Source organism: Bos javanicus, chromosome 24 (genome assembly GCF_032452875.1).
Source record: "Bos javanicus breed banteng chromosome 24, ARS-OSU_banteng_1.0, whole genome shotgun sequence".
Classification (NCBI taxonomy): domain Eukaryota; kingdom Metazoa; phylum Chordata; class Mammalia; order Artiodactyla; family Bovidae; genus Bos; species Bos javanicus.
In genome coordinates this window covers 57420952-57446601 of record NC_083891.1, presented here as the reverse complement: position 1 = coordinate 57446601, position 25650 = coordinate 57420952, and the positions used below count along the sequence as shown (strand labels likewise).

At 43.5% G+C, this 25650-nt stretch overlaps 1 protein-coding gene across 17 annotated transcripts in view; it reads right to left on the bottom strand.

Moving 5' to 3' along the window:
• NEDD4L (NEDD4 like E3 ubiquitin protein ligase) overlaps positions 1 to 25650 on the bottom strand; it is a 381755-nt gene that overhangs the window by 66331 nt on the left and 289774 nt on the right. For all 17 annotated transcript variants that reach the window (XM_061400317.1, XM_061400318.1, XM_061400319.1 and 14 more), the window contains 7 exons: positions 23362 to 23412; positions 12620 to 12681; positions 12356 to 12458; positions 10505 to 10671; positions 4987 to 5119; positions 3666 to 3842; positions 1414 to 1488 (listed from right to left, as the gene is read on the bottom strand). In XM_061400317.1, coding sequence (XP_061256301.1) covers positions 1414 to 1488; positions 3666 to 3842; positions 4987 to 5119; positions 10505 to 10671; positions 12356 to 12458; positions 12620 to 12681; positions 23362 to 23412 — 768 coding nt within the window. The remainder of the gene's footprint in view (positions 1 to 1413; positions 1489 to 3665; positions 3843 to 4986; positions 5120 to 10504; positions 10672 to 12355; positions 12459 to 12619; positions 12682 to 23361; positions 23413 to 25650) is intronic.

Genomic DNA, 25650 nt, shown 5'->3' with positions numbered 1-25650 from the left:
AGCGAGGAACAGGGTCACCCGCCCACCCAGAGAAGGCTCAGGCTGCAGCCCTGATCTGGGTAAACGATGAACTGACAACCTCAACAATGTGAGATATCTTATGAAAAAATAAAGAAAGCACCACAATCGTGCCCCCACTGTTAAACAATTAGCAGATTCTTAAATCTGCTAATTTAAAGAATCTGCCAAACTCAAAATTCAAGAGGCCGCTGGTGATCAGTGAGTTCACAGTTTCATAGAGCACAAAGAAAAAGGGAAGAATCAATGGCTCTTTTGGCCAATACAACTGACAGTGATTTTTTAAAAGGAAAGAAAGCGCCATTAATTCATCAAGGACAATCACAGAATCATCTGAAGAGAATCCCACTGGCCCACCACAGCTGATTGTTCCGTTTTGGGGGGAGGCCTGCGCTGCATCCCAGAAAGGATACTCTTGTCAAGCTTCTGACCTACCAGCCCTTTCCATGTAGGCCACAACTGAATCTAATCTGTTCATCAGTTGACTAATGTATTTATTAATTCATTCTGTAAACATAAAAGACTTAAAATCTAGGCAAAACACATCCTGTGAAGTTGAGCAGAAATGTATACAACAGGGAAGATGCCATGATTGCAAAAACTGTTAAGTGCAATCTTTCTTTCCCTTCAATTTCAGATGCAGTAAGTATTAGTGCTGATGATGATCAAGGATTTGCCATAATAATAAAAACTGGTCAAGGTCAAACATTAAGTTGAGCATGCTAAAAGCACATAACATTTTCTCCTCCAAAACAAGAAACAAATTTACATAAAATTCATTTTTAACGTGTATACTAATACCTCCCCAGGCAGTTCTGGTCTGCCTCCCAATCAGAACATTCATTTTAAGTCCTATATAATTATTAACACCCTTTACATGTCCATATTTGCTGCTAGCTATGAAAACTAGTGGGAAAGTGGAAACAAATTATAGCCAGGTCTTGAGTCAAGGGAGCTGTCTTTAAAGAGAAGCTACAGAAGCTCAGTGGGTTAAGAGTTAAGCCTGTTAGTAATGGAAAGGGCTCCTTTCTGCCCACCCAGAAGAGTTTTTCCTATGTTCTGGAGATACAGGTCACTTGAATACAGCTTTGGGGACCAAATTAAGTTTTTAAAAAGGAACTGCTAATGTTTAGATCAAGTAGGCATATCAGAATTGGCATTCACTTGGATGGACAAGCAAAGCAACGGAGTTTTTAGCATTTCAGAGACTTTGGTGGCAGTGGCAACTCTCTATATTGGAAATCCACTCTCCCTGGGCAATCTGCTAGGACATTTTAATGTCTCATGTGTATGGTAAGTAGATTTTGCACAGGAAAAACTCTTCCTTGGTAGCTCAGATGATTTTAAATAAAAGCCGAGAGAGCCAACTGGTGGCTGGAAATGAGTGTGGGTTACCGGCGGGAGGTGAGCCTGCTCCGCGACTGCGTCGGTGACACTGCAGGACCTCAGCCTGGAGGACGGCTCTCTCTGCTGCAGGAGGAAAGCGCACAGAGCATCAGGAACACACACGCTGAGAAACCAGTTTCCCTGGTTTAAAAAACTGACCGCTCAAGCCTACTGACTGCTCTTTAATATTAGAAGGTAATTCGATGAAACACCATAGTTTTGGAGTAATGAACATAATCCTTTAAGTCATCAAGTATCTTTCATTGTCATTCTCAAGTGTCTCGAGCGATAACAGCCAAAAATAAGAGGCCAAAACATGAAAGGGGATGCCACAGGTAATGCTGCTCCATTGATGGAAAAAGAAGCTTTGAGAAGCAACCTCTGGGTAAATTCCAGTGGAACAGGAATAAAGGAAACGATACTAACCTAATAGTTATTAAACATTCATTGACTATTCTTATCACTGACAAAGAAGCAGTTGGATTCTATTTCTAGGGGAACTCACATATAATCTTAGGCTTCTTCTGAAGGGCTAGATATTAATACTTTCAGCTTCTGAATGGAGATGAAGTTGTTCAGAACAGGAATGAAGGAAAATAGGTGAGGTTAAGCTAAAAAACAATCTAGAGATAATGTATAATATGTTCCTCTCACTTGTTTGCATAGGTCTATATGGCTTTACAAAAAACAGACTCACAGATCAGCAGCAGGTCACACCTGCAAGTCAGGGGTCAAATGAGCAAGAGGTCTGCACAGGGGACAAGTCTGCAGCATCTCCTCACTTCTAATATTTTCCAGTGAGGAAAATGGGGTGAGGCACAGACTCTGTGGTGGTGCATGGCAGGCTTTTCAAGTCTCTCCACATGGTGAGCATGAAGGATTCATTCTTTAGTAAAAGTTCATGCTATTGTCCTTGAATACAGACTGATTCTGGCAAGCAAAACTGGAGAAGAATCTCCCCTTTCCCAAATACTTAATAGTTGAACTGGACTCAACACAAAATAATTCTGTCACTTATACTTCCATCTTAAAGATATTTTATGAACTTAGAATGAAGGAGTTCCCTATTACAAGTCACTGAAATGATGGTTTTCACTTGGTAGACTAAAGGGATACCATTGTTACGGTTCTGGCAGCACTTACTCCCTTTTACAAGGTTTTAAATACACGACTTCCATGCTTATGCTGTTTCCACAGCAACGGTTTTATCAGTTCAAATACCCCATGTATGCAAACTCTTTGTTTCCCCCTGTCCCTTTAGTACTACATTTACATCTCAGAGTTATTTCTCTTTCTGAAAGATACTCATAGAATTTTAATACAAAAGCACGTTAACTGAGTAGTCACTGTAACTCCTGATGGGGCCAACGGTATCTTTTAAAATAAAAACACACAGCTGAAGGAGTGACAGTCTTGTGAGTACCTACTAACTTTTACATTTTATGCAGCCCTCCTGTTCGTTTACATGTGATTCGGCTGTAATGATGATTATTTTTCTAGGACGCCATTTTCAGCTGAGGGACTACCATCATTTACTGCAGTGCATCTGCTGGTTCAGTTTCTCGAGAAATACTGAGACTGCGTTGCTTCTCAATTTTATGTACAAGCAAGAATTTTCTATGGGCTTTTCCTGCAGTTTTGTGTTGTCAAACACAGGTCTTCATGGCTGATTCTGCTGACTCTCAATGGGGCTTAACCCCACCTCAAGTGTCTAGAATGAATCTGCTTGACAGCTGAGAACTCAAGTTCAAATGCTACGCTAGTGGCCGTGTCACAATTTCACAGCCTTTCTCTGGGACTTACAAGATGTCTTCTGTCTCCCATCCTAACCTGTCTTGGATGGATCACTTAACCATCATGCCTTCACCTGTGAAATGAGAATGATAAAGCATGCAGAGTATGATGTATGAGATCAACGTGGAGGCCCAATGGCTCTCAGGTCCCACTGAGAAATACCAACTTGTGATGAAGGTACTGTTTCAGGAATCTTTTGCTGGGAAAAGAAATTCTATGAGATTAATGTTTAATAATACAGAAGTCATAGACGAGTTATCTATGAATCAAGAAAGCGCTTCACCTGCTTGGGCTATGTTTGGTATAGTTTTGCTTCTCTCATGGAAGAAGGAACTTGGAAAATGTCAGAATTATTTGGGGGCTAGGAGACCTTGGTCATTATTTACAAACAAGATTCTCTGAAAAGTGACAACAACAAAAAAAATGATAAATATTCGCTCAACTTCTCAAACAAGACCATGACTTACAATCAAAGACCCAAACTGCTCGCCGTTGGAGTCGGGAGTGACCTGCAGCCTTCTGCTCAGCTCCTCGGACAGCTCCTGGGGGCTCGTCCGGGACACGGGCGAGGCCGGTGGCGGGGGCAGCGCCAGGCTGAGCGAGTCTCCGCTCATGTTCACTTCCTCTGAAATGGTCTCCCAAGGCTGCCGGGGAAGAGATGCTGTGGTGAGTGCTGGAACGAGGGACCCTCTTGTCCCCGCCATGGTAACAGCCATCCTAACTGTCGTTCACATTGACTGAGGGTCTTCCCAGCATCCGTAAGGAAGATAAGGCTCCCAGCCTGATTAACAGATGAGGAAACTGAGGCTGAGGGAGTAACTGGTACCAGGGAACAGTGATCCAAGCAGGCTTGGCTCCAGGGGCTGTGCTCTCAACCTCTTTGTAACAGCACCTCTCTGAGCACTGGCTTGCTTCTAGACTTGATACTACCTGCACGGGTTAAAAAATATCCTCAGGAATTTACCATTTTCATGAATTTTCTTTTACTCTAACCATTGAGGATTCACAATGAAAATAGCAGAGATGCTATAAACTGTTAGTAAGCACTGGTATCAATTAACTTTTCGTGAATTTAATACGGCATCATCCATTTTGCTTTTCCAGTTTTGATCACTGGAACATTTTGTGAATGATCTGCCTAACATAAGAATGGATTTCCAATAAGTAAACCGAGTTGTTAAGGCAGTACTGAAGTTATGGCAATTACTAATTTCTTGTTCAATTTATACATATTTTCCCCAGAGATCTGCCATAAGCATTTAAGGGTGAACTTATGAACATTTATGTTCACCCCAATTTGTATTTTCTTGGTAATAACCTATTTCACCATGTCAAAACTACTCAAAATTATATTTGGTACCCAAAGAAGTTACAGGGCAGGGTTCCATCAACTGCTCAAAGATGATTACCATGTTGCTGTTTAATAAGATATGTTTAGACTATGGGGAAAAATAAAAGTATAAAGTGAAAATACATTAATTAAGTGCTAAAAAATGTCATGCACTTTCGTAGTGATGTAAATTATGCATGCTCGAAGATGGCCTCTAGAAGCACTTTCTAAGTTAGTAAATACCCCAATGGTCCTCAACTAGCTAGCCGACTGTGCTCTTTTCCTTCAGACAGCCTTTACTGAGACAACATCGGGAGCCCACAGACAGGGGGTGCTATAGGGGTGAGCAGGCGGGGCCGCACCTTGCGGCCCTCCCCGCCCTGGAGCCCGCGGACAGGGGGCGCTGTCGGGGGGTAAGCAGGCGGGGGTCTGCAGGGAGTGAGCAGGCGGGGCCGCACCTCAGGGCCCTCCCCGCCCTCGCTGGGCTCTGGCTCCAGGTCCTCGCTGATATGTCTGCGCGAGCGGAAGCGGCGATGCGCGGCCTCCTGGTTGATCTGCCGGATGTTGCTGTCGGACTCGGACGACACGTCCCTGGGCGCACACGGAGCGAGGGGGCGAGACAGAGAACCGGTGTTAATACCTGGCCCTTCAACCCAAGCCCGACACTCACCCAGGGCCCGACATGGAACACGACGTCAGTGCTCTCCTGTTCAACCCTGAGAATCAGCTGGCCACTCAAAGGAGAACCTGCCAACATCTCTTAGCTGGAGTGTACTTCCAGGTCGGCTTCATTGAAATAAACACAGTTTTTAAATGCCTCTGCCACAATATTTTTGAGTATCTTTCAGGGATATACTGTAGCAGTACTTTATGGTGTTTAAGAAAGATGAGAAATCAAAGTCCTCCATCCAGCTGCCCCATGAGAAGCGAGGCTTTCTGAAGGAGAATGACAGGCGAGCTCACACTCGTGGCCAGTTAGTGGCGACCCCTCAAGGAGTCCAGCAATGACAAGGCCCCAACTTTTGGTCATCAGCAATCAACCAGTAAGTACGGTGTCTGGAGGACACGTTCCAGATTCAACATGAACTTTTTCAGCCACTGTGGCTTTCATCTTGACAGAACCTCACAATCACGACACTTTTTAAACTCACTTTTAAACTCCCATTAAACTCTATTTTAAAATTCACACAAACATCAGGCAATTACCTCCCAAATCAACTAGGATCTGAAGAACACTGTAACTTCATAGTCTTTTTTTTTTTTTTTTTGTCATGTAACTCTTAATTTAGGATTTGAAAAGCACTGATTCCGTCTTTAAAACTTCTGCAGTAAATTACAGGCAATTCTCCTTTGGGAGAAATATTACTTGGAGGCTTTTAAAGTAGAGGTTTAAATGTCAAAATGTTTTTCAGAGAAAATGCTTACAGACTCTTTCAATAAGACACCATGATGTTGCAAATTAATATTTCACAGTAGCTGAAAACATTATTTCAGATTAACTGAAATCCAGTATTAATCAAAGGCCCTCATTATCGATTCTCCTTAAAACACAGGTTTTAAGACATTCTAATGCAGTCTCAGACATGCTATCTTCCCCCAAAAGAGCCTACTGGGCCCTGTAACAGTGAACAGCCTGCAATAAGCAGCACTATTTGCAAATAAATAGTTGACTCTTTATCATCAGCTTCTAAGAGTCTGAATAGTTCCACCAAAAATCTTCACAAGTTTTAGCTTTACTGGTAAAGTGACAGTAAGAGGTTGGCTTCTATTTAATCCATATTAAATCAATAACTCTTAATAAAGATCTAAATGACGTTTTGCTGTGTGTACACAACCGATACATAAATTCTTAAAACCTCTCAGAAATACCTATTTTGCATATTTTATAGCTGTATTAAACTATATCTGAAAAAAATGACATAATTAAGGCCACAAAGAAGCTAATTAAAATCAAGGGACACACAAGTATACTATTTATGAAACTATCAAAACAGAATGATAAAAAAGTAACACTCTCTTAGATATGTTCGAGAATATAATATTATCTTTAGGATTTTACATGGCTACAGTGATTTTTACAGTATATTCAATTCAATTTCACTTTATAATGGCTTTATTTAAAAACATTATATATAAAAGTTGTATGAAAATTTTATATCTTCACTTGAAATATCAGTTGTCACTTAGTCAACAGCACATGCATGTTCTGGGTTGTAACACTTGAATTGTTACAGGGATTTCGGAGACATTGAGGAAAATAAGGTTTAATATTACTGTATCTGCATTTTCTCTCTGAGAAGTATATAAAATTCTATTATTCTGAAAAGGTTTTTTTTTTTTTTAAGGGGTGTTTAAAGTCAATTATGTTAATCCTCCTTATCCAACATGCTCAAATAATTAGTAATCAGTGTGAACTAGAAACAACTAAAAAGCATAAAGAAGAAAGACACCTCTGATTCTGAAATTCCAAGTCTGGGCTTTTTTATGGTCTTTAGTGACGAAATGAAAATATTCATACAAGTGAGGCCTTTGGCCCTTAATTAAGCAATTGAATGAGAGGGTTGACGAAACTGACAGGAAGCTTAAATGGTCACTAATGGGAAAATGAACTTTAAAAATAGGTCTGAGCTGACAAAACAGAAACATGATTTTACTGTGGGCAGGGAAAAAAAACCTAAGGAGTGGCTCTTTCAATTTTCTTCATTCATTAATTTCACATATATATTTTTCATTTGACTGTCACAGGAAATATACAAATTAATAAAGACAAGAAAAACCATACATTTATCAAATTCAGTGCCAGTTAAGATCAGTGTATCAGATCATTTACATCCTATCAGTGACTGTCAGTGACAAATGATGACCTGAGTCATCAAGAGATGATTAAATGATTGCTAAGATGGGAGAAGTAGAGTGGTTTAGAAAGAAGTACTAAAAAGAGTTAAAATGAGTGTTTCACAAGTTCATCTTCATTTATAATCTTAATACGATTCCTTCATCATGTTTTTGAACTTCTGCTTTTAACAGTAAAAAGTTTATAGTTTACATTTAAATAGGACAAGGACAAATCTAAAATTAAAGGTGTTTTAAAAAGCCACCATCTGACCTGAGAGGCCTGGGGGAGTGTTCCGTGGTCACCTTCCGTCCTAATCTCTGCATCCAGTACCCGACAGTTCACTAAACCACGCATCTGATACCACTTTCAGAAACGACTCATCTGCAGTCGCTCATTCAGTTAAAAGCTCCTACTTTGTGTCAGGTGCTAGGGGTTGATCTGTGAAGAGGAAACCACAGTCCCTGCTCACACAGGCAGTAAGAGAATTATGTGCTCTGTGTCCTCGTGGGAAAGCGTCCAGCTTTCTGTCTGTCCAGACAGACTGGGACAGAAGAGGCCTGGCTCTCCCAGAGGAAGGGACAGGAGGCTGGCATCTGAAGGTTGCTGGGGGAAGGGGCACATTCTGGTTTTGTGTTTTTGGAGGGGACTGAGAGGCAGCAGACCCACAGGGCTCAGGAGAGAAAGTCCTCAAGGGCAGCCCGCGTGATCAGACGCTCTGTGTTGATGACCGTGGGCGGCAAGAGGCAGGGAGGGCAGGACCCTGTGAGAACAGCCTGAGGGCACCAGGGAGCCAAGGAGGACTTGGTAGGGCCTGAAGTCTGGGTAAGCAAACTGGGTAAGCACTGAGACTCCCCAGGAGGGCCACCATTCTCTGTAAAATGCAACCATCACTTCATTATCTGACTTCCTCGGGTCAGATATAGCCTTTGAATAAAGACACTTGTTAATACCCGCCCCCGCCCCCATCCCTGGAATGCTTATAGGATTCTGTGAAAACTGATTTATGAAAAAAAAATCATTTTTCAATTAAAACAACATTTTAAAATCATCTGGAGGGCTTGAGGGCTCTGGTCAAGCCAAATCAAGTTAAGGACAAAGAACCTCAAATTCTCAAACGGTTCAACAGGAGGTTATCATGGAAACCAACCCTTTTCCCTCATCTGAGTCTTCTCTTGCTTTCTAGACGTCGTTCCTGATGGGAAAGAGGCAGCCGGTAAGTTGCACCCAGAGCTCTGCAAATGTCCCTTCCGGTGAGCCGGCTGTGCAGACCATCACGTCACTGCCATCTCCCTAAACTACACGTGAACCTGAACTTGGAAGAACCACAGTTTCCCAATTTGTTTCTGGACTCCTGAGGAGCCAGCATTTACATAAGTTACAGCTTCTGTTTTGGTTCAGTTCTACAGGACACTGAAGGTGGTGTGTTTAAAAAAACGTATGAAGTGTTCCCTAGGGATTTCTCCATTAGCTTCACCACTCTCTGAGGCAGAGAAAGTAAACTGTTCCCACTTACCCCCCAAACAGAGACTTCGGTCTGCGTAATTATTCATGACAGTGAACATTTCTCTCTATATATCTTGGTTATTAGTCTGTGAGCTCCTAGTGGTCACTTTTTTTTTTTTTTTTAACAGAGATCACATGACACTAGGGTCCCCATAAAGTGTTATTTTCAGATACTGATCTTTAACAAAGGTAGATAAAGGTACTTTGCTCAGGGTGTTGCTACCAAGAATCTTGATCACTACATGTAACCAAGTCCAAGGTGGTTACTTTTTTTCTTAAACTACAAATAACTAGAATAGTCAAATGACTTAAAACAGTTTTAACAGCTTTGGTCATTGATTAAAGGGAAATAGTAAAAACAAATAAATTAATTAAAAAACCAACGAAACCATTTCCATTTATATTTCTATGTGGAAAAAATTATTACAAAGAAGAGTTTGACATCATCTGGATGTTGGGATACTATGCCGTCCCGGCAGCAATGAGCTGGTGCTCATGCTAGGTGGTCCAAAGCTGCCCACGGGCACCTGACATTAACGAGAACCCACTCAGGGGCTTAGGAAGGACTGGCCTTCACTGTTGCAGGTTCTGCAAGCTTTTCCTCTAAATCAAACACCACCTAGACTAGACTTCTTGGCAACCCTTCCCACCCCCCAGTCTTATGCAGACTACCGTTGCCACTTCTAAAGACAAAAGGGTTATTGACAACACCATCCATCATCTCGCTAACACTTGTTCAAAAACCATCGTCAGCAAATTTCCTTCAGAGTCTGGGTTAAAGAGAAAATTATCTCACCTGATATACTTGCCTGTATACTGAAAATTATACAATTTACTGATAATTACTTCCTTGTCTTGTCTGCCGGGGAGCTCACCTTTTTTAGGATAGCCTTTTCCTTTTACATTTTTAGTACTTGTTTTTGTCTTTTATTGTATATTAATACTTTTAGGTCTTGCTCTATACTATCATCTAAAAGCAAGCTGCTTCAAATCCTTTTTTACAGTCATGAGGTTTAATTAGTGTTTGCTATTATTAAACCAAAAATTGTCCAGTGAACAAAATAATAATCAATTCACTGTGTCCCTGAGGCTGGCAAGGGACTAGAACGAGGAGCATTACAAACTGTGAGTTAGCAACCCTCCCACCTGCTTCTAATGACATCACGGGGGTGATCTATAAATTTCTCAAAAAGGGGAAAAAAAAAGTTTTGAGAGGGTTTCTAAATCAAATAATTATGGAATAAAACTCCAAAAAGTTAAAGAGGAAATGGTACAGTCAGTATGTTTGCTGAAACTGAAGAAGGGAGCAGAGATGTAATCACCATGCATTAAGCTAAACCTAAGAAAAATGACCTTGGTTTTACATCTCATAAATCTACATAAAGATGACATGCAAAGTAAATTAGTGCATATTCACAGCAGGAGACCATGATACGGAGGCCAGAGCTTCTTTATAACCTGATAGGTTCTGGTAGGTTCTCACACCCTCTACCTACACCAAGAGGACTCCCGCCGCAATGCACAATCACGGGCTTCCACTGAAGGAAGACGCGCTTCCCAGCTTTGTGCACAGGGCTGCTGTGTGGGCACCTGTCTGCAGAGCGTGGGGACGGCTCGCGACAACAGACGGCACTCACATGAGGCTGGGCCGGTGCCACTGGGTGGTCCGGTTGTTGTGGTTGACGTAGTACGTGCGGCCCAGGTTGTCCACCTTCTCTTCCCACCCGGGGGGCAGCAGAGGCGGGGGCAGCTCCTCCTGGTGCTGAGAAGCCGAGTCATTGGAGTCAACGACTTCCCACCCGGGCTGTGGGGCAGAAGAGAGGGAGGGGCGTCAGGCTGGTTCGCTGGTTCCAGGGCATCCGTGCCCTGCGTCCTGGCTCCTGTGGGCTCCGGCAGTGGCTTCGTGCGCCATGTTTCAAGAAATTCTCAAAACAAGGCAGAAAAAATGTCAATTCGAAGAGAGTCACAAAAATGCTCTGAGCCATGGCCAACGAACTGCACTGCCCTCCCCAAGGACGGTGGTGCGGGTGGTGACATGGACAGGGATCCAAGCAGCCCCTCACGTTACCTAAGTCCCATTACACTCTTTCGTAGTTCGTGTTTGTTATTTTGACCTGATGGCCTCTGGGGCTGCACAAAGCCATGCCAATCATATGGGTCATGCTACAGCTGTCGTCTTTTCAACACCTCCGGAAGGTAGGAGGGAGCTGGGAAGATGAGCCTCACAGCACGTGCGTTCTTGCAGATGCCATGGACAGGCCACCAGGAGGCCTGGGGCACTCTTGCTCCCCAGGGAGGACCACGGGAAGGTGGCCCCTGGAGGAGGGGGAGCTCCCTGATGCCCCTCTAGGGAGGACGAGCACGCACGGCAGCCAGGAACAGCCTGGAAGCTGCCTCTTCCTACTTGGCCATTCCCCACCTGCTGCCGCCGCGTCAGCAGCCTTCACAGTCCCCGAGTCAGAGGTACTCTTTTGCAACACATATTTTCGGCATTAAGTATTCCTTCCTGACATCCCCTAGTAAAGTCACTGGAAAATTAACTAATTCACAGTTGGAAGGCTGGAGGAGTGTTAAAAAAAAAAATTCCTTGGATTTGAGATAAAAATGTGTGGATGTGCTTATGAAATCTTAACAGTCAAGACTACCTACCACCCACTTCAGTCCTTCTCCCAGAGACAGACGAAAGCCTGCACATGAAATACTGCTTGGAAATATGACCTCTGGGTCTTGGGGGGGGTGGGTGCAGTTACTTGCCCATAATGCATTATTCACACACCATGTATATGCAACAGCTGCAAACAGATGTGCAAATAGGCCACAGAGAGGTCTCGTGAACGGACATTCTTGGAACACGAGAATGTGTCTAATGAAGCAGCACCGTCTGGAGCCTGTGCTGCGAAGGTCCGATAGGACCCATGGTAGACGTATGTGACAGCAAAGTTAAAAAGTGGTGTTTTCTATTTTAACTTGCCAAGAGGGAACAAAAGAAACTTCCCCTGGAAAGCTAACTGCGGAACGGCCTATCTAGAGGAGAGCGTTTCTAATGCACGCGCTCACCTGCAGGCCAAGCGAGTGAGAGACTTGGAACAGCCTCTACATCATTCACCCACTTTGAAGCAATTCCAAGTGCTACAGGGAATTTATTAAGCGCTGAAAGTCCAAAGAAATAAGAAAATTAAATATGTGGGGGAGAATTTCACACAGTGGTGGGGCTGTTAATAGAATAGGGGTTAGAGCAGTTCATAAAAAGATACCTCTTCGATGATTTGTGTTATAAGGTAAAATGAAAAGCTTACCTTTTTTGTTTTTTTGTTTTTTTGGTAAAAGCAAAATATTGGTAGATCCGTGGAAGATGCAGATTCATCAACACATTTAAGTTCCTTCATATTTATAAACATTTAGTTCCTTAAATTATAAAACCTTCATGTAAAATATCCACATGCTCTTAGTGAAGGAAAACAAACCATGGCCCGGAGTGCCTGGCTTACCTCCATCTCATCCCGCTGCTCACTGTTCTCTTCATCTTGGCCTCCGTTTTTGGGCATATAGGCCATTTTCAATCGCAAAAATCCCTTAACCCGAGATTTATGACTGCATGATGGAAGAAAAATTTGTTACAAAGGATGTGACTTGGTTTGACACTTCATATTTATGATGCTTTAAACAGATGTAATCAGTTAATATGTTGAAATCTTCCTCAGAGAAAACCAAGGCCAAAGCATAAAGAATGACTTGCAGCCTAAAAGCCTCACCTTCTTGGCCGGAGGAGAAAGTCCTTAAATGTGTAGGGTCGCTCCATGGTTGGGTCTTCTGTCTAAAGGAAGAAAAAGTAAGTTTCGGTGCTCCCAAGGGTCTCGTATGTCGCGTCCACCCACCTGGACTACCGAGAACCCACCTGCATGCTTTAGAATGTGCTCGGCAAAGACAGAGCTGGCTCCTCAGACAGTGCTGACAATTAATCACACACTTCATAGGTCACAGAACTTATCTCCTTAAGACCCGCTAGATGTCACTATCAACACCCGTTTTTTAGGAGCCAACCCCAGCCTTCCACAAATTTACAAAATTATAGCTGTTACTGCCAAGTGTAATTTCTAACTGCTGGGTGCAGGCCTCAATCTCATGCTGCTGATTAACTCTGGAGAACCAGGGGTCACTGGTGCCTGCCTGCCTGTCCCTTGTGATTCAAGAAATCTAAGAGTGAGGTTAACAGGAAAATATGCAAGATCAATCTGTGAATGCAATTTTATTTTACTTTTAACATTAAAATATGTCCTCAGCCTCAGATAACTGAAAGAGCATCTCCTCCACAGAGACTGTCCTAGGCAGCATCATCCATCAGCCTTTTGCTGGTGCTTATTTCAAGAAGCTATGAATGTAATTGTGGTATTTATTCATTTAAAATAGAAATTAGTATTTTGTTGTACAAAATCAGAAGTCAAAGCAAGTAGGAAAAAAAATGTTCCTATCTCATTAATTTAAAAATACACCAAGTGGGCTTTATTCCAGGGATGCAAGGATTCTTCAGTATTCACAAATCAATCAAAGTGATATAGCATATTAACAAACTGAAAGATAAAAACCATATGATTATCTCAATAGATGCAGAGAAAGCCTTTGACAAAATTCAACACCCATTTATGATAAAAAGTCTCCAGAAACCAGGCACAGAAGGACCATACCTTAACATAATAAAAGCCATATATGACAAACCCACAGCAAACATTACCCTCAATGGCAAAAAATTGAAAGCATTTCCTCTAAAATCAGGAATAAGGCAAGGCTGCCCACTCTCACCACTACTATGCAACATAATTTTGGAAGTCCTAGCCACAGCAATCAGAGAAGAAAAAGAAATAAAAGAAATCCAGATTGGAAAAGCAGAAGTAGAACTGTTTGCAGATGACATGATCCTCTACATAGAAAACCCTAAAGACACCACCGGAAAATTACTAGAGCTAATCAATGAGTATACTGAAGTTGCAGGTTATAAAATTAATAGACAGAAATCCCTTGCATTCTTATACACCAACAATGAAAAAACAGAAAGAGAAATTAAGGAAACAATCCCATTCACCACTGTAATGAAAAGAATAAAATACTTAGGAATAAATTTACCTAAAGAAACAAAAGACCTATATATAGAAAACTATAAAACACTGATGAAAGAAATCAAAGAGGACACAAATAGACGGGGAATGTAGCATGTTTGTGGATCGGAAGAATCAATATAGTGAAAATGAGTATACTACCCAAAGCAATCTACAGATTCAATGCAATCCCTATCAAGCTACCAATGGTATTTTTCACAGAACTAGAACAAATATTTCACAATTTGTATGGAAAAACAAAAAACTTCAAATAGCCAAAGTAACCTTGAGAAAGAACGGAACTGGAGGAATCAAGCTTTCTGACTTCAGACTGTACGACAATGCTACTGTCATCAAGACAGTATGGTACTGGCACAAAGAGAAATATAGATCAATGAAACAAAATAGAAAGCCCAGAGATAAATCCACGCTCCTATGAACACCTCATCTTTGACAAAGGAGGCAAAAATAGACAGTGGAGAAACGACAACCTCTTTAACAAGTGGTGCTGGGAAAACTGGTCAATCACGTGTAAAAGAATGAAACTAGAAAATTTCTAATGCCATATACAAAGACTCGAAATGGGTTAAAGATCTAAATATAAGACCAGAAACTATAAAACTCTTAAGAGGAAAACATAGGCAGAACACTCTCTGACATAAACCACAGCAGGATGCTCTATGACCCACCTCCCAGAATAATGGAAATAAAAACAAAAATTAACAAATGGAATCTAATTAAACTTAAAAATTTATGCACAACAAAGGAAACTATAAGCAAGGTGAAAAGGCAGCCTTCAGAATGGGAGAAAATAATAGCAACTGAAACAACTAACAAAGGATTAAACTCCAAAATGTACAAGCAGCTCAATACCAGAAAAACAAACCCCCCAATCAACATGTGGACCAAAGAACTAAACAGGCATTTCTCCAAAGAAGACATACAGGTGGCTAACAAACACGTGAAAAGATGCCCAACATTGCTCATTATTAGAGAAATGCAAATCAAAACCACAATGAAGGATCATCTCACGCTGGTCAGAATGGTCGTCATCAAAAGGTCTACAGACAATAAATGCTGGAGAGGATGTGGAGAAAAGGGAACCCTCTTACACTGTTGGTGGGAATGCAAACTGGGATAGCCACTATGGAGAACAAGGTGGAGATTCCTTGGAATCCTGGAAACAGAACTCCTATACAGCTGAGGAAATACACACTGCACACACACACCGAGGAAACAAGAACTGAAAGAGACACATATCCCCCAGTGTTCACTGCAGCACTGTTTACAATGGCCGGACAAGGAGACAACCCAGACGCCCACTGGCAGACGGATGGATGATGAGGCCGTGGTGCACGTACACAGTGGTATCACTCAGCCATAAAAAAGAACACATTCCAGTCAGTTCCAACGAGGGGGATGAAACTGGAGCCTATTATACACAGTGAAGTAAGCCAGAAAGAGAAACACCAGTATAGTATATTAACACACATATATGAAACTTGTAAAGATGGTAACGACAATCCTATATGAAAGGCAGCAAAAGAGACACAGATGTAAAGAATAGAGAGTTTCTGACTATGTGGGGGAAGGCGAGGGTAGGATGATTTGAGAGAATAGCATTGAAACATGTATATTACGATATGTAAAACAGATGACCAATGCAAGTTCGATGCATGAAGCAGGACACTCAAAGCCAGTGCTCTGGAACAACCCAGGGGGACGGGGTGAGGAGGGAGGCGGGAGGCGGGTTCCGAATGGGGGACACATGTGCACCTGTGGCTGATTCATGTTGATGTATGGCAGAAACCACCACAATGTTGTAATGTAATTAGCCTCCAATTAAAATAAACTAATTAAAAAATTATGTAGTAAGGGTAAACCACAAGTTATAATATTTTCTAGAATTACTATGTAGACTTTTATATACCTTGCAGCCTGAGTTGGATGTAATTGTGTGTAAGAGCAGGGACAGATCTAGGTTCAAAGCCTGGTTATAGCGCTAATAACGCTGTTGCTTACTCTCTTTTAACTTCAGTTTCTTTGTCTATAAAATGGAAATGTTCATGCTTATTATTATAATGTTGTGACGCTTGAGTGAGTCAATGTATGTAAATCCACAGTGACTGGTATGTTCAAACATAGCAACTATTATCAGTAGGAATAAAACTAATATTTTTATTGAAATATATATAATAATTTTATTAAAAAAATAAAAATATTACATTCAGTAAAACTTCAAATACCTAGGCTCCTTAATTAAACACAATTTAAAATACCTTTGCAGCAAGAGGGACACACCACAGCAAAATGATTTATTATAAATCAGAAGGGCATGCGTGTGCATTTATATTTGTAATATTATCTTCTATATCATTCTCTGCTTTAAACTTTCAATGGCCTCCTATTCTGCTTATAATAAGCTGAAAATTCTTCCTTATGGACCTACGAGGTTAAACGTGGTCTGGTACTTCACTATCTCTCATCTCATTGGGAACCAGTCTCTGCATTCACCCCCGACTCCACTGGGAGACGGTGAAGGACAGGGAAGCCTGTGGTGCAGTCCCTGGGGTCACAGAGTCAGACATGACTGAGCGACTGAACCATCACCACCCCTCCTGACCTCATCTGTCCTGCATGCATGTCGTCTAACCCCTCCCTCACAGGTCCTTCTGCTGGACATCCCTGACTTCAGACGGCCACAGCGGTCTCCATTTTGCCATCCAAGTCCAGAATCCCAAGTCACATCCTCAGACTTCGCATCCTAAGTCACCATCACAGCCTCCCTTTCTCATCTTCAATTGTCCCGATTTAATTCCACTGTTTTATGTATTTATGCTTATTTATGTATCTACCAGTTTATCATCCTATCACCTGCAGAATACTACCTTGTAAGATCAGAGACTTGGATTTGCCTGCCACTGTATTCTTGGCGCCAAGAGCACTGTCTGGCACAAAGGAAGCACGAAGTAGCTGATTAATTCACCTGATCTCCAGTAAACCGCTAAGGCCACAAAAATCCATCCCCACTAAGCAAAGTCAGCTATATTCTCAAGACTTTTTTCTGAAGTTAGACACACACACACACCAAGTCAGAGCTTACAGGGACTCTAAAAACAGAACTGTCCATACACTACACAGTTTAAATGACAAACACCACACAGACTTAAGAAGTAGACATCCCATGTCTGTGCTCTGGCTTTGCTACCTACAAAGCCACGTGGCCAAGGGCAAAGTCTTTACTTCTCTGTGCCTCAGTGCCCTCATCCATGGAGTGGGACGGTAACAGGAGCTTATAGAACTGTCACAATTAAATCGATCAACTGAGCTGGTCCATAAAAAGTCCTCACAAGGGTTCCTGACACACTTAACAAATGTCAGCCATTATCATCATCAGCCAATTCTACATTTTCATGTCACTTGTGAACACTATCAATGCAGTGCTCTGCAATAAAGACAGGGCATTAGAAGATGAGAATTCACCTCCATGGAAATTCTCCAGCATGAACAAGATGGTCATCTCTGACAACAGGATTCTTCCTGGCACTATTCAGTTCCTGCTGGATCCCAGTCCCTGGAGAAACGCCCAGGGAAGACTCCCTGAGAGTGTTGCTGGGAGAAAGCCATCTCAAACAGCTTGATGCTAACAGCACCAGTGGCCAAAATAGATGCTTCTACCGCCTACCCCAGGCCATGAGCATTCAAAAAAAATCTTTTGGTTACACAGCAATTTCACCTTATAAAGATTTATTGCTTTAAACAGAACTGCAGTTACTTGACATATATGTAAATGTGAAAAATAACTTTGTGGGCAAGTGGAAGGGAATGGCCTTATCAGGACCCTAGACTCAAAAGAGGGATGCAATGGCTAAAAGCACCCAAGCCTCAGACTGAGCCCCTCTGCCCCCCTGACTGCACCACAGATCAATGTTGGAGACCTCTGGTCTGGTCAGCCTGCAGATCACTGTGCAAGTCACCGACCTCTGTGCGCCCAGGGGTCCCCACCCGTAAAATACAGGGAATGGACAAATGGTCTCTCAAGTCCCTCTAAGCTCTATGATACTGAATTCTGTACACGTGAGACAGAACCATTACCCTGGTGCCAGCTGGAATTATAAGAGGGGTGTTCATCATTTGAGTCACCTTCCAGTACAGTTAAGATGACAAACAGTAGTGCTACCATCCCGACGCCGCCTCACTGCAGGAAAGCAATAAACTCAAGGCAGCCCTGGTTGCCTGGAGTGGCACCTGACTAATACAAGAGAAATTCGTGTTTTGAAACAGCTCTCTCTACCTCAGTGTGTTTTCCACAGATACAGAGATTTTGCATCTGGGAGGGGTGATGGGAAAGGGCTGACAGGACAGGGAAGACACTGAGATAGAAGAATCAAGACAAGTTTCAGAGGTGTAAATGGCAAACATCTGCCAGAAATGTCATTCTGTTGTTAATACAAGTCTTGGAGCTATTTTGGTCTCTAAGTAATTATTAAGGAGAAGTCATAAAATATTGTCTGAACTTTTGGGGAATGACACAAAGAATTTAATAAACATGTAAAAAATGATAGTGTTTCTTAAAAAAAAGGTCAGAATAGGATAGTTATAGCTAAGGTCACTTTTGGTGATGCACTGGAGAAATAAAATAGAGGAGCTTTGTTTCAGCTGCAGTACAGACATCAGGAGAGCACAGCCTCTACCTCCACCACGTGCGTCTTGCTGCCCAAGTCTCCCAGGCAACACACACGTCGTCATGGTCGCAGTGCCTCTGCTTAGTGAGCGCCATGGACAGCTAATGCCAGCTAGTGCCATGGACAGCGAAGACGTGCTTTCACAGAGCTGGATGGAAACCTAGCATCATCTACATGAATACTCTTGTTTTATAGGTGAGACAAACAAGAGTCCCATAAAGGATTACTAACTTATTAAGGTTACCAAGGCAACCTACCCATCTCCAGGCTCCAAGTCAACTATTCCTGACAGATATTTTAAAGCTTGACATTTGGAGACTTCTGTGAATAGGAATCTATGTTTTCTTAATTTTCAGATCCGCATAAAAGGTCAGACGACTAACCTCATTTACTCTCCCTGTTTCCTCTCTTTTACTCACTCCCAACCTCAACAGTGGGCTTCCCAGATGGTGCTAGTGGTAAAAAACCTGCCTGCCAATGCAGGAGATGCTGGTTGGATCCCTGGGTCTGGAAGATCTCCTGGAGGGAGCACGGCAACCCACTTCAGTGTTCTTGTCTGGAGAATGCCATGGGGGGAGGGGCTAAGGTCCACAGGGTTGCAAAGAACTGGACACAACTAAAGTGATTTAGCATGCATGCACACTCAATAGTAAGTAAAACGGAAAAAAAAAAAATTAAAGATGAGTGGCATATTTGGAACAGAAGCCAAGGAAACAGAGGTCCCTACCATTTTAAATTCCCTGGGTCTATTTCCTATCCTTTTTTCCCCCCTTCCACAAGTAAAACTGGCAGAACTGGCCTGAGAGCCAAGAATGAAAATGACTGACAAGTCAAAATCATTTTCTCTCATCTGGAAGCATTTGATAAAGCACTGGGGAATTCATAATCAAAGGGGGGAAAGATGCTACTTTTCCTTCTCATTATGTCTCTTTACTCCTTCCTGTTTAAGGGCAAACACGGAGCCAACGCTAGCCTCCTGGGGCCACTGTGGTCACTGACGGGGGTACTGATGCTTTAACACGCAGAGTGCATCTCGGCTTCACACGGCCCTCCCGGCCTGGTCTCTCTGTTTCCAGGGGCCTCCTTTGCTTGTCTCCCTGGCAGGAGAACTGCAAGCCGGACTGTCCCAATGGTCCCCAAGGCCCAGCAGCACACACAGTTAATTATCTGGGGACCCAACAGTGGGCAATGGGCTGAGGAGCACTGCTGTGAATGCTCTGAGATGCTCAAGTGCATATAACTTGGCTCGTGTGTCTACAGATGGGTCTGCTCCTAAACCAGAATAAACTGGAAGTAGGCTTGCCCTGACCCTCTGGTTTTCCTGGTAGGCTTCTCGAGGTAGGGGAATTTACAGGTGTGAGTGAGGACAGCTTATGAGAGACGTTCCTAAGGACTTAAGAGCACGGTTTTACACTGCAAATGCCAGTATCCACCAGCAGCTGTATTCAGGTAGGGGGAAAACTGAATCCTGACTGATAATTCTGGCTAGTGGTAAAGAATTCACTTGCCAGTGAGGAGATGAAAGAGACATGGGTTTGATCCCCAGATTGGGAAGATCCTTTGGAGGAGGCCATCATAACCCACTCCAGTATTCTTGCCTAGACTATCCCATGGACAGAGGAGCCTGGTTGGGGGCTGCAGTCCATGGGGTTGCAAAGAGGTGGACACGACAGAAGCGATAGTACGCACATGTAAAACTTGGGTGTGAGAACTCCTCCACCCCCAGCTCTCTCCAACAGGCAGAATTACCAGCTCAGGAAAACGGAATTCAGAACCATACAGTTTTCACCTAAGTTGGGGGAATCTGGTCTGAAAGAGGGTGCCATATTGCCACATGTAGCTTCTAAATGTAAACTTTAATGACTTGAAATAAAACGATAAAATCCATTCTTTAGTCACATTAGCCACATTTCAAATGCTCGACTAACACGTGTTTATGGCAATGGTGGCCCTGCTGAGACACGTGAGGGAGGAACTTGCATCACTGATTTTTCCTCAGAGATTAGAATCATGTCTATATCAGCAAACATCTGTGAAAGGAATAAATCCTCTATCAGGGAATGGGGCTGTCTGGAATTAATTAATAACCAGATGCCCAATCTGATTCCTCAGAGTCTGAGGAGGCCTAGGCAGCACCTCACTACCACAGGACTGCTCTGCACTACCATCCCTCATGACCAGTGAGACAACTTTCCTAAATTCTTTTACCTAAAATTTGATATTAAACATCACTGAATCCACAGGCCATATAGCCTTGACAGTGGTCAAGTAGCTATTAAGAAAAGAGAATCTATTATCTACCCACAAAATATATTCAAATGCTAGCATCCATTTCACATACTCACACCTGTGTTATCATACAACATTAACTGTGCAATTTCCCCATGAGGGTCCGACACAAAGGATCGAACATACACTTGAGAGCACCTCAAATCCTGGGGTCAAAGCCATGTCCACTGAGAACACGCCGGCTGGGTTCCACTTCTGCTTAGAGGATGAAGAATGCACCTTCGCCTCTCCTTTTGCGTCCCGTGTGACCCATCCTGAGGACTGTCCTGGGCTCCACAAAGCCAGTCAGTCTTAAGGAGGAGACACGGTGCTGCAGGGCACGCTCATCCTGGAGACCCGACACCGGTCTCCTTACTCAGCTGGCTCAGCTCACGCGCAAGGCCTCAGCCCTCTCTGAGCACTCGCTGCTCCACTCTTGAACCGGTTGGTTTCTATTCTGGCCTGGAGCCTTTCCTTCTCTGAAAGCTCACTCTTGCCTCCACCCAACTCCAAAGGTAAAAACATTCTCTCTCCTGACTTGTCTCTGAAGAGAAACACTCTTCTATCCTCTGAGAGCTCCCCTCAACCTTTCAAAACCAACCCATGCCCATTCTCTCAAACAAGGAACTGCTGGAGCAGGTTGTTCAAAAATTCCAGCTGCACCTCTTAAGAGAATATCAGTACATAATTTGCCTTGACTATGATGTATGTGTGTGTTTTGATATTTATTTATTTGGCTGTACTGGGTCTTACTTATGGCATGTGGGATCTAGTTCCCTGACCAGGGATTGAACCTGGGTGCCCTGCTTTGGGAGCATGGAGTCTCAGCCACTGGACCACCAGGAAAGTCCCTGTAATGCGGTTTTTACGTTAGGGAAACGGGTAGTTGGGGACACCCATGTGAGAAGTGGCCAACCCACCAACACTGTCTAAAAATGTGAGGTGATTACAGCTTCAGCCTGAAGAGCATGGAGAGAAGACCCACTGATGTAGAAATACATGAACAATCTTTCTGCTCAAGGTGGAGATATCCCCACGCTCTCAGCGGGACCGTAAAAGGACAATCAGCGTTCTGAAGGCTCACGGAATCCGTCTTGTGCATATGACCACTTTCCGCAAGTATCTTGAAGCTTCAGGTTTTTATGCAGAAATAAACAAAGATATTCTAATGTCACTACTGCTGTTTCCAATCTTTGGGAAGGGAACGAGCTTCAAACCTTTCATCCCCAATAGCTTCACTGAGTAAACAGGAGTAAAGTGCTTGCCGTCACAGTCCTTCACACCAGACCTCCAAGAGCTTCCTGGGTAAGACGGCCTTTCTTGGTCTCTAACAGAGGGTGAGAGCTGCAGCTTCAACGCAGCGGCAGGCTCATACTAGGTGGTTTGGGCCACTTTAGTTTATAGACGATTTATGCTATTTGCTCACATTGAGCATTTTTTAATAATGCCCTTGGAAGGCAGAAACATTTGACTTAGTCTCTCTTAGTTGCTATTGTGGGGGTTTCCTTGGTGGCTCAGATGGTAAAGAATCTGCTTGCAATGCAGGAGACCTAGGTTTGATCTCTGGGTTGGGAAGATTCCCCTGGAGAAGGGAATGGCTACCCAATCCCATATTCTTGCCTGGAGAATTCCATGGACAGAGGAGCCTGGCGGGCTCCAGTCCATGGGGTCTCAGAGAGTGAGACACGACTGGGCACAATGAGGAGGTGCTACTGAGCTTCATGATGCCCCGTGGCAGGGGGAAGAGAGCCGGAGCATGAGGCCATTTACCTTTCGCCAGGGAGGCCTGGGCCCCCATTCGATAGGTACTGGAACACGCGGGAGTCACCCTTCAGCTCAGTCACGGTCAACAGCCCCCGTCCTTTTGCTACACATTTGAGCAGAGGCTTACTAGCAACAGCACACGTGCTGACCCAGTATCGTTTCTGAAACCAGAGTCTTTGCAGCTGACAAGTTCACTTAGGACCAATAGCATCTTTTCTTTTGTCTCTGTGCCAACCGAGAAAGCCATAACCAAAGTCACGGAAACACAGTCTGTGCAGATGAAGTGCAGGAGAAACAGCGTGTACAATTCCAGACAAAGGGAACACACACGTGATTAGAGCCGAAGGATGAACTTCAAAGCAAGGACATTCCAGTGACAAGGAGAAGGGGTTTGGCAGAAGCAGGCAGCTGTTTTGTATGATGTGACAAAGGAAGATGAGATAAGAAAGTAGCTGGCGACGCTGATAGGTACCTGTAGATGGTTCAAGGACACCTGTTTTTACAATTAAAGTGATCTCCTAGCCTCCTGAAAGGACCACCTTCTAGAAGGGGTCAGGCTCACAGTATCTGTGTTTCATTTCAGCCTTCTCCACAGTGTGGAGGAAATACTGCCCTGAAAATACCCCGGAATTGCAGACAAAAACTGCTGTTCACTGCACGCATTATAAAGCAGGCAACCATTCTTACCGGGAGATGACTAAGGGGTATGTCCACCTGTCCCAGGAAGTCGTCCCGTGTCTGTTAAGAAGAGAGAAAATAATTAGTGTTTTCATCTATTGAGTGAGTGTCAACGTTCTAAAACGTGTTTCTTTACAAATAGAGAAAGGTCCAGGGTCTGACCTGGGAGAGTGGTGGGGATGGGTTGAAGGCAGAGGCCCAGGTGAGCCACAGATGGTTGTTGCCTTGGAGATGGGTGAGCCCAAGGCCTCACACACCTGATCTTCAGCTGGCAGACATCCTGCAGGGCATCGATCACCCAACAGACTGGAGACAGAGCCTCTCTTGGACTTGGGGAGCAGGCAGTCAGCCAGGGAAGGGATATCTGGGATTCCAGAGGGCCTGGGGGCACAGCTGGCCCAGTTTAAAGAGAAGTCGGTAAACAAACGTTGGGGCCAATTTTCATGAATATTTATAAAGTGTAATAAATGAAAGAGCTCCTTGAGAGCTGAGTCTTGGCAAAGAGTATAGAAGCCAGTTACTAATACATCTTGTACATTACTTATTTAAAAAATGGCCCTGAACTTTCAACCTAGTAATTACACTGCTTCACAATCTAAGTTCGTGGATTATCTACTGGTTATAATTTTGGACACATGGTACTTCTTCCTATCTACATCTACTGCACAGGCCTCAATGAAAATTTACGTGGATAAGCTCACATGTGCCCTTTCAGACTCTGGGAGTCATGATAAGTCTTAAAGTCAGGGTCAGGGGCCCTGGCCTGGACCCTGGGGTGTCCAACAGGCCATCGGACACAATGTCCTGCTTTAGGGGCATGTGTGTCACAGCCCCCGATACCCAGATGGGCCGCGATGTGAACCGGAAGAAACATGATGATGACGTCCGCCACCCTCGACAACCTTATCAAAAAAACCACAAAAACGCCCACGTGCAAATGCCTATCATAGAAAGTTCTTCACAGACATCATCAGACTTGTCCCACTACCAGCTTGAGGAGGAGCCCAAGAGAATCCAGAGCTCCAAATTCCAAACTCTGGGCTCTTATTTTCAGTCTTTACTGTGAAATTTTCTAATTTATAAAATGAACTTTTCAAACGCACTTGAAAAAAATTCTCTTGCATTTAAAAAGTGGCAGCAGGTAAATGTGAACGAGATTTACTGCAATGATTTGCTCCATACTTAGAATGTCCTTTTAAGTAATTTAAAAAATCTGATTGACTAGAAAGCTGTCTATCTCCTCTAGATTACGTGAAGGGTAACGAAAGATCAACATCACCACTGGCTGAGTGTGCCAAAGCCTGAGAAGAGTCCCCACCCTTCTGATGAGGCTCTGTTTTCTTCTATTTCCTCAGATGCATCTGCCTCCGCCCACCATGCACAAGGCCGTGAGGTGCCAAAGATGTACCTCTTAACAAGCAACAGTCAGCACAGACATCTTCACTGTCCAGACAGTTAGGGAGCAGTCCTATTCTGAATGTGGCTGATTTAATTGTGTATGTCAGTTAATTCCACTAATAGAAACTCAGAGCTGTCTGCCTCCTGACTATAGACTGTGTGTCTACCTAATGAGAGTGATGAGGTTCTACGCTTGTCCCTCTCCTGGCCGGCTACTGGTGCTGGTGCTATGAAGGAAAAGGACTCGGGGAGGCCACCATCAGAAGGAGACAGTTTGATCCCAGAGCTCTGTTTCATAATCTGCTCTCTTTGGCTACCCTATCAATTGTTAACTTAAAGTACATTGTCACAAAAATTCACAAAACATCCACATGCCTGCACTGTTTTCCGAGGGAGATGTTAGACTTCTAAACCCATCAGATGAGCTCACCATCTGAACTAGAGGCAGGTGCTGGCCCCTAAGGGCTACAGTAGCAAAGCAGGTGCTGCATCAAGGGCACGCCAAATCCTCAGTGAGCAGCTGGAGTGGATGGGCACGATTATTATGCCCATTTTACAGATGGGGAACCCAGAGACCAGAGAAGTTCCTAGCTGGGTAGACTGGTTCCAGAGTCTGGGCTGTTAACCAATACTTTGTCCTGCATCTCGGTAACAGCAGGACAACTTGGCTGGGCACCAGCCTTGGGCTTCTCCATCAGGATGCTGGCTCTCAACAGTGTGGATGAGAAGGGACTTTGATGACAGCACAGTATATGAAGCTTTGGGGAGGATGGTTCTGCCTAAAATGCCCATCTGGCATGTTATCTTTAACAAAACCTCTTGTTCCAACTTGGCTCCATGCCTCAAAGGAGCAGTTTTATGGATCCCCATGGTACTCGCTGCAAAGCTAGATGGCTTCAC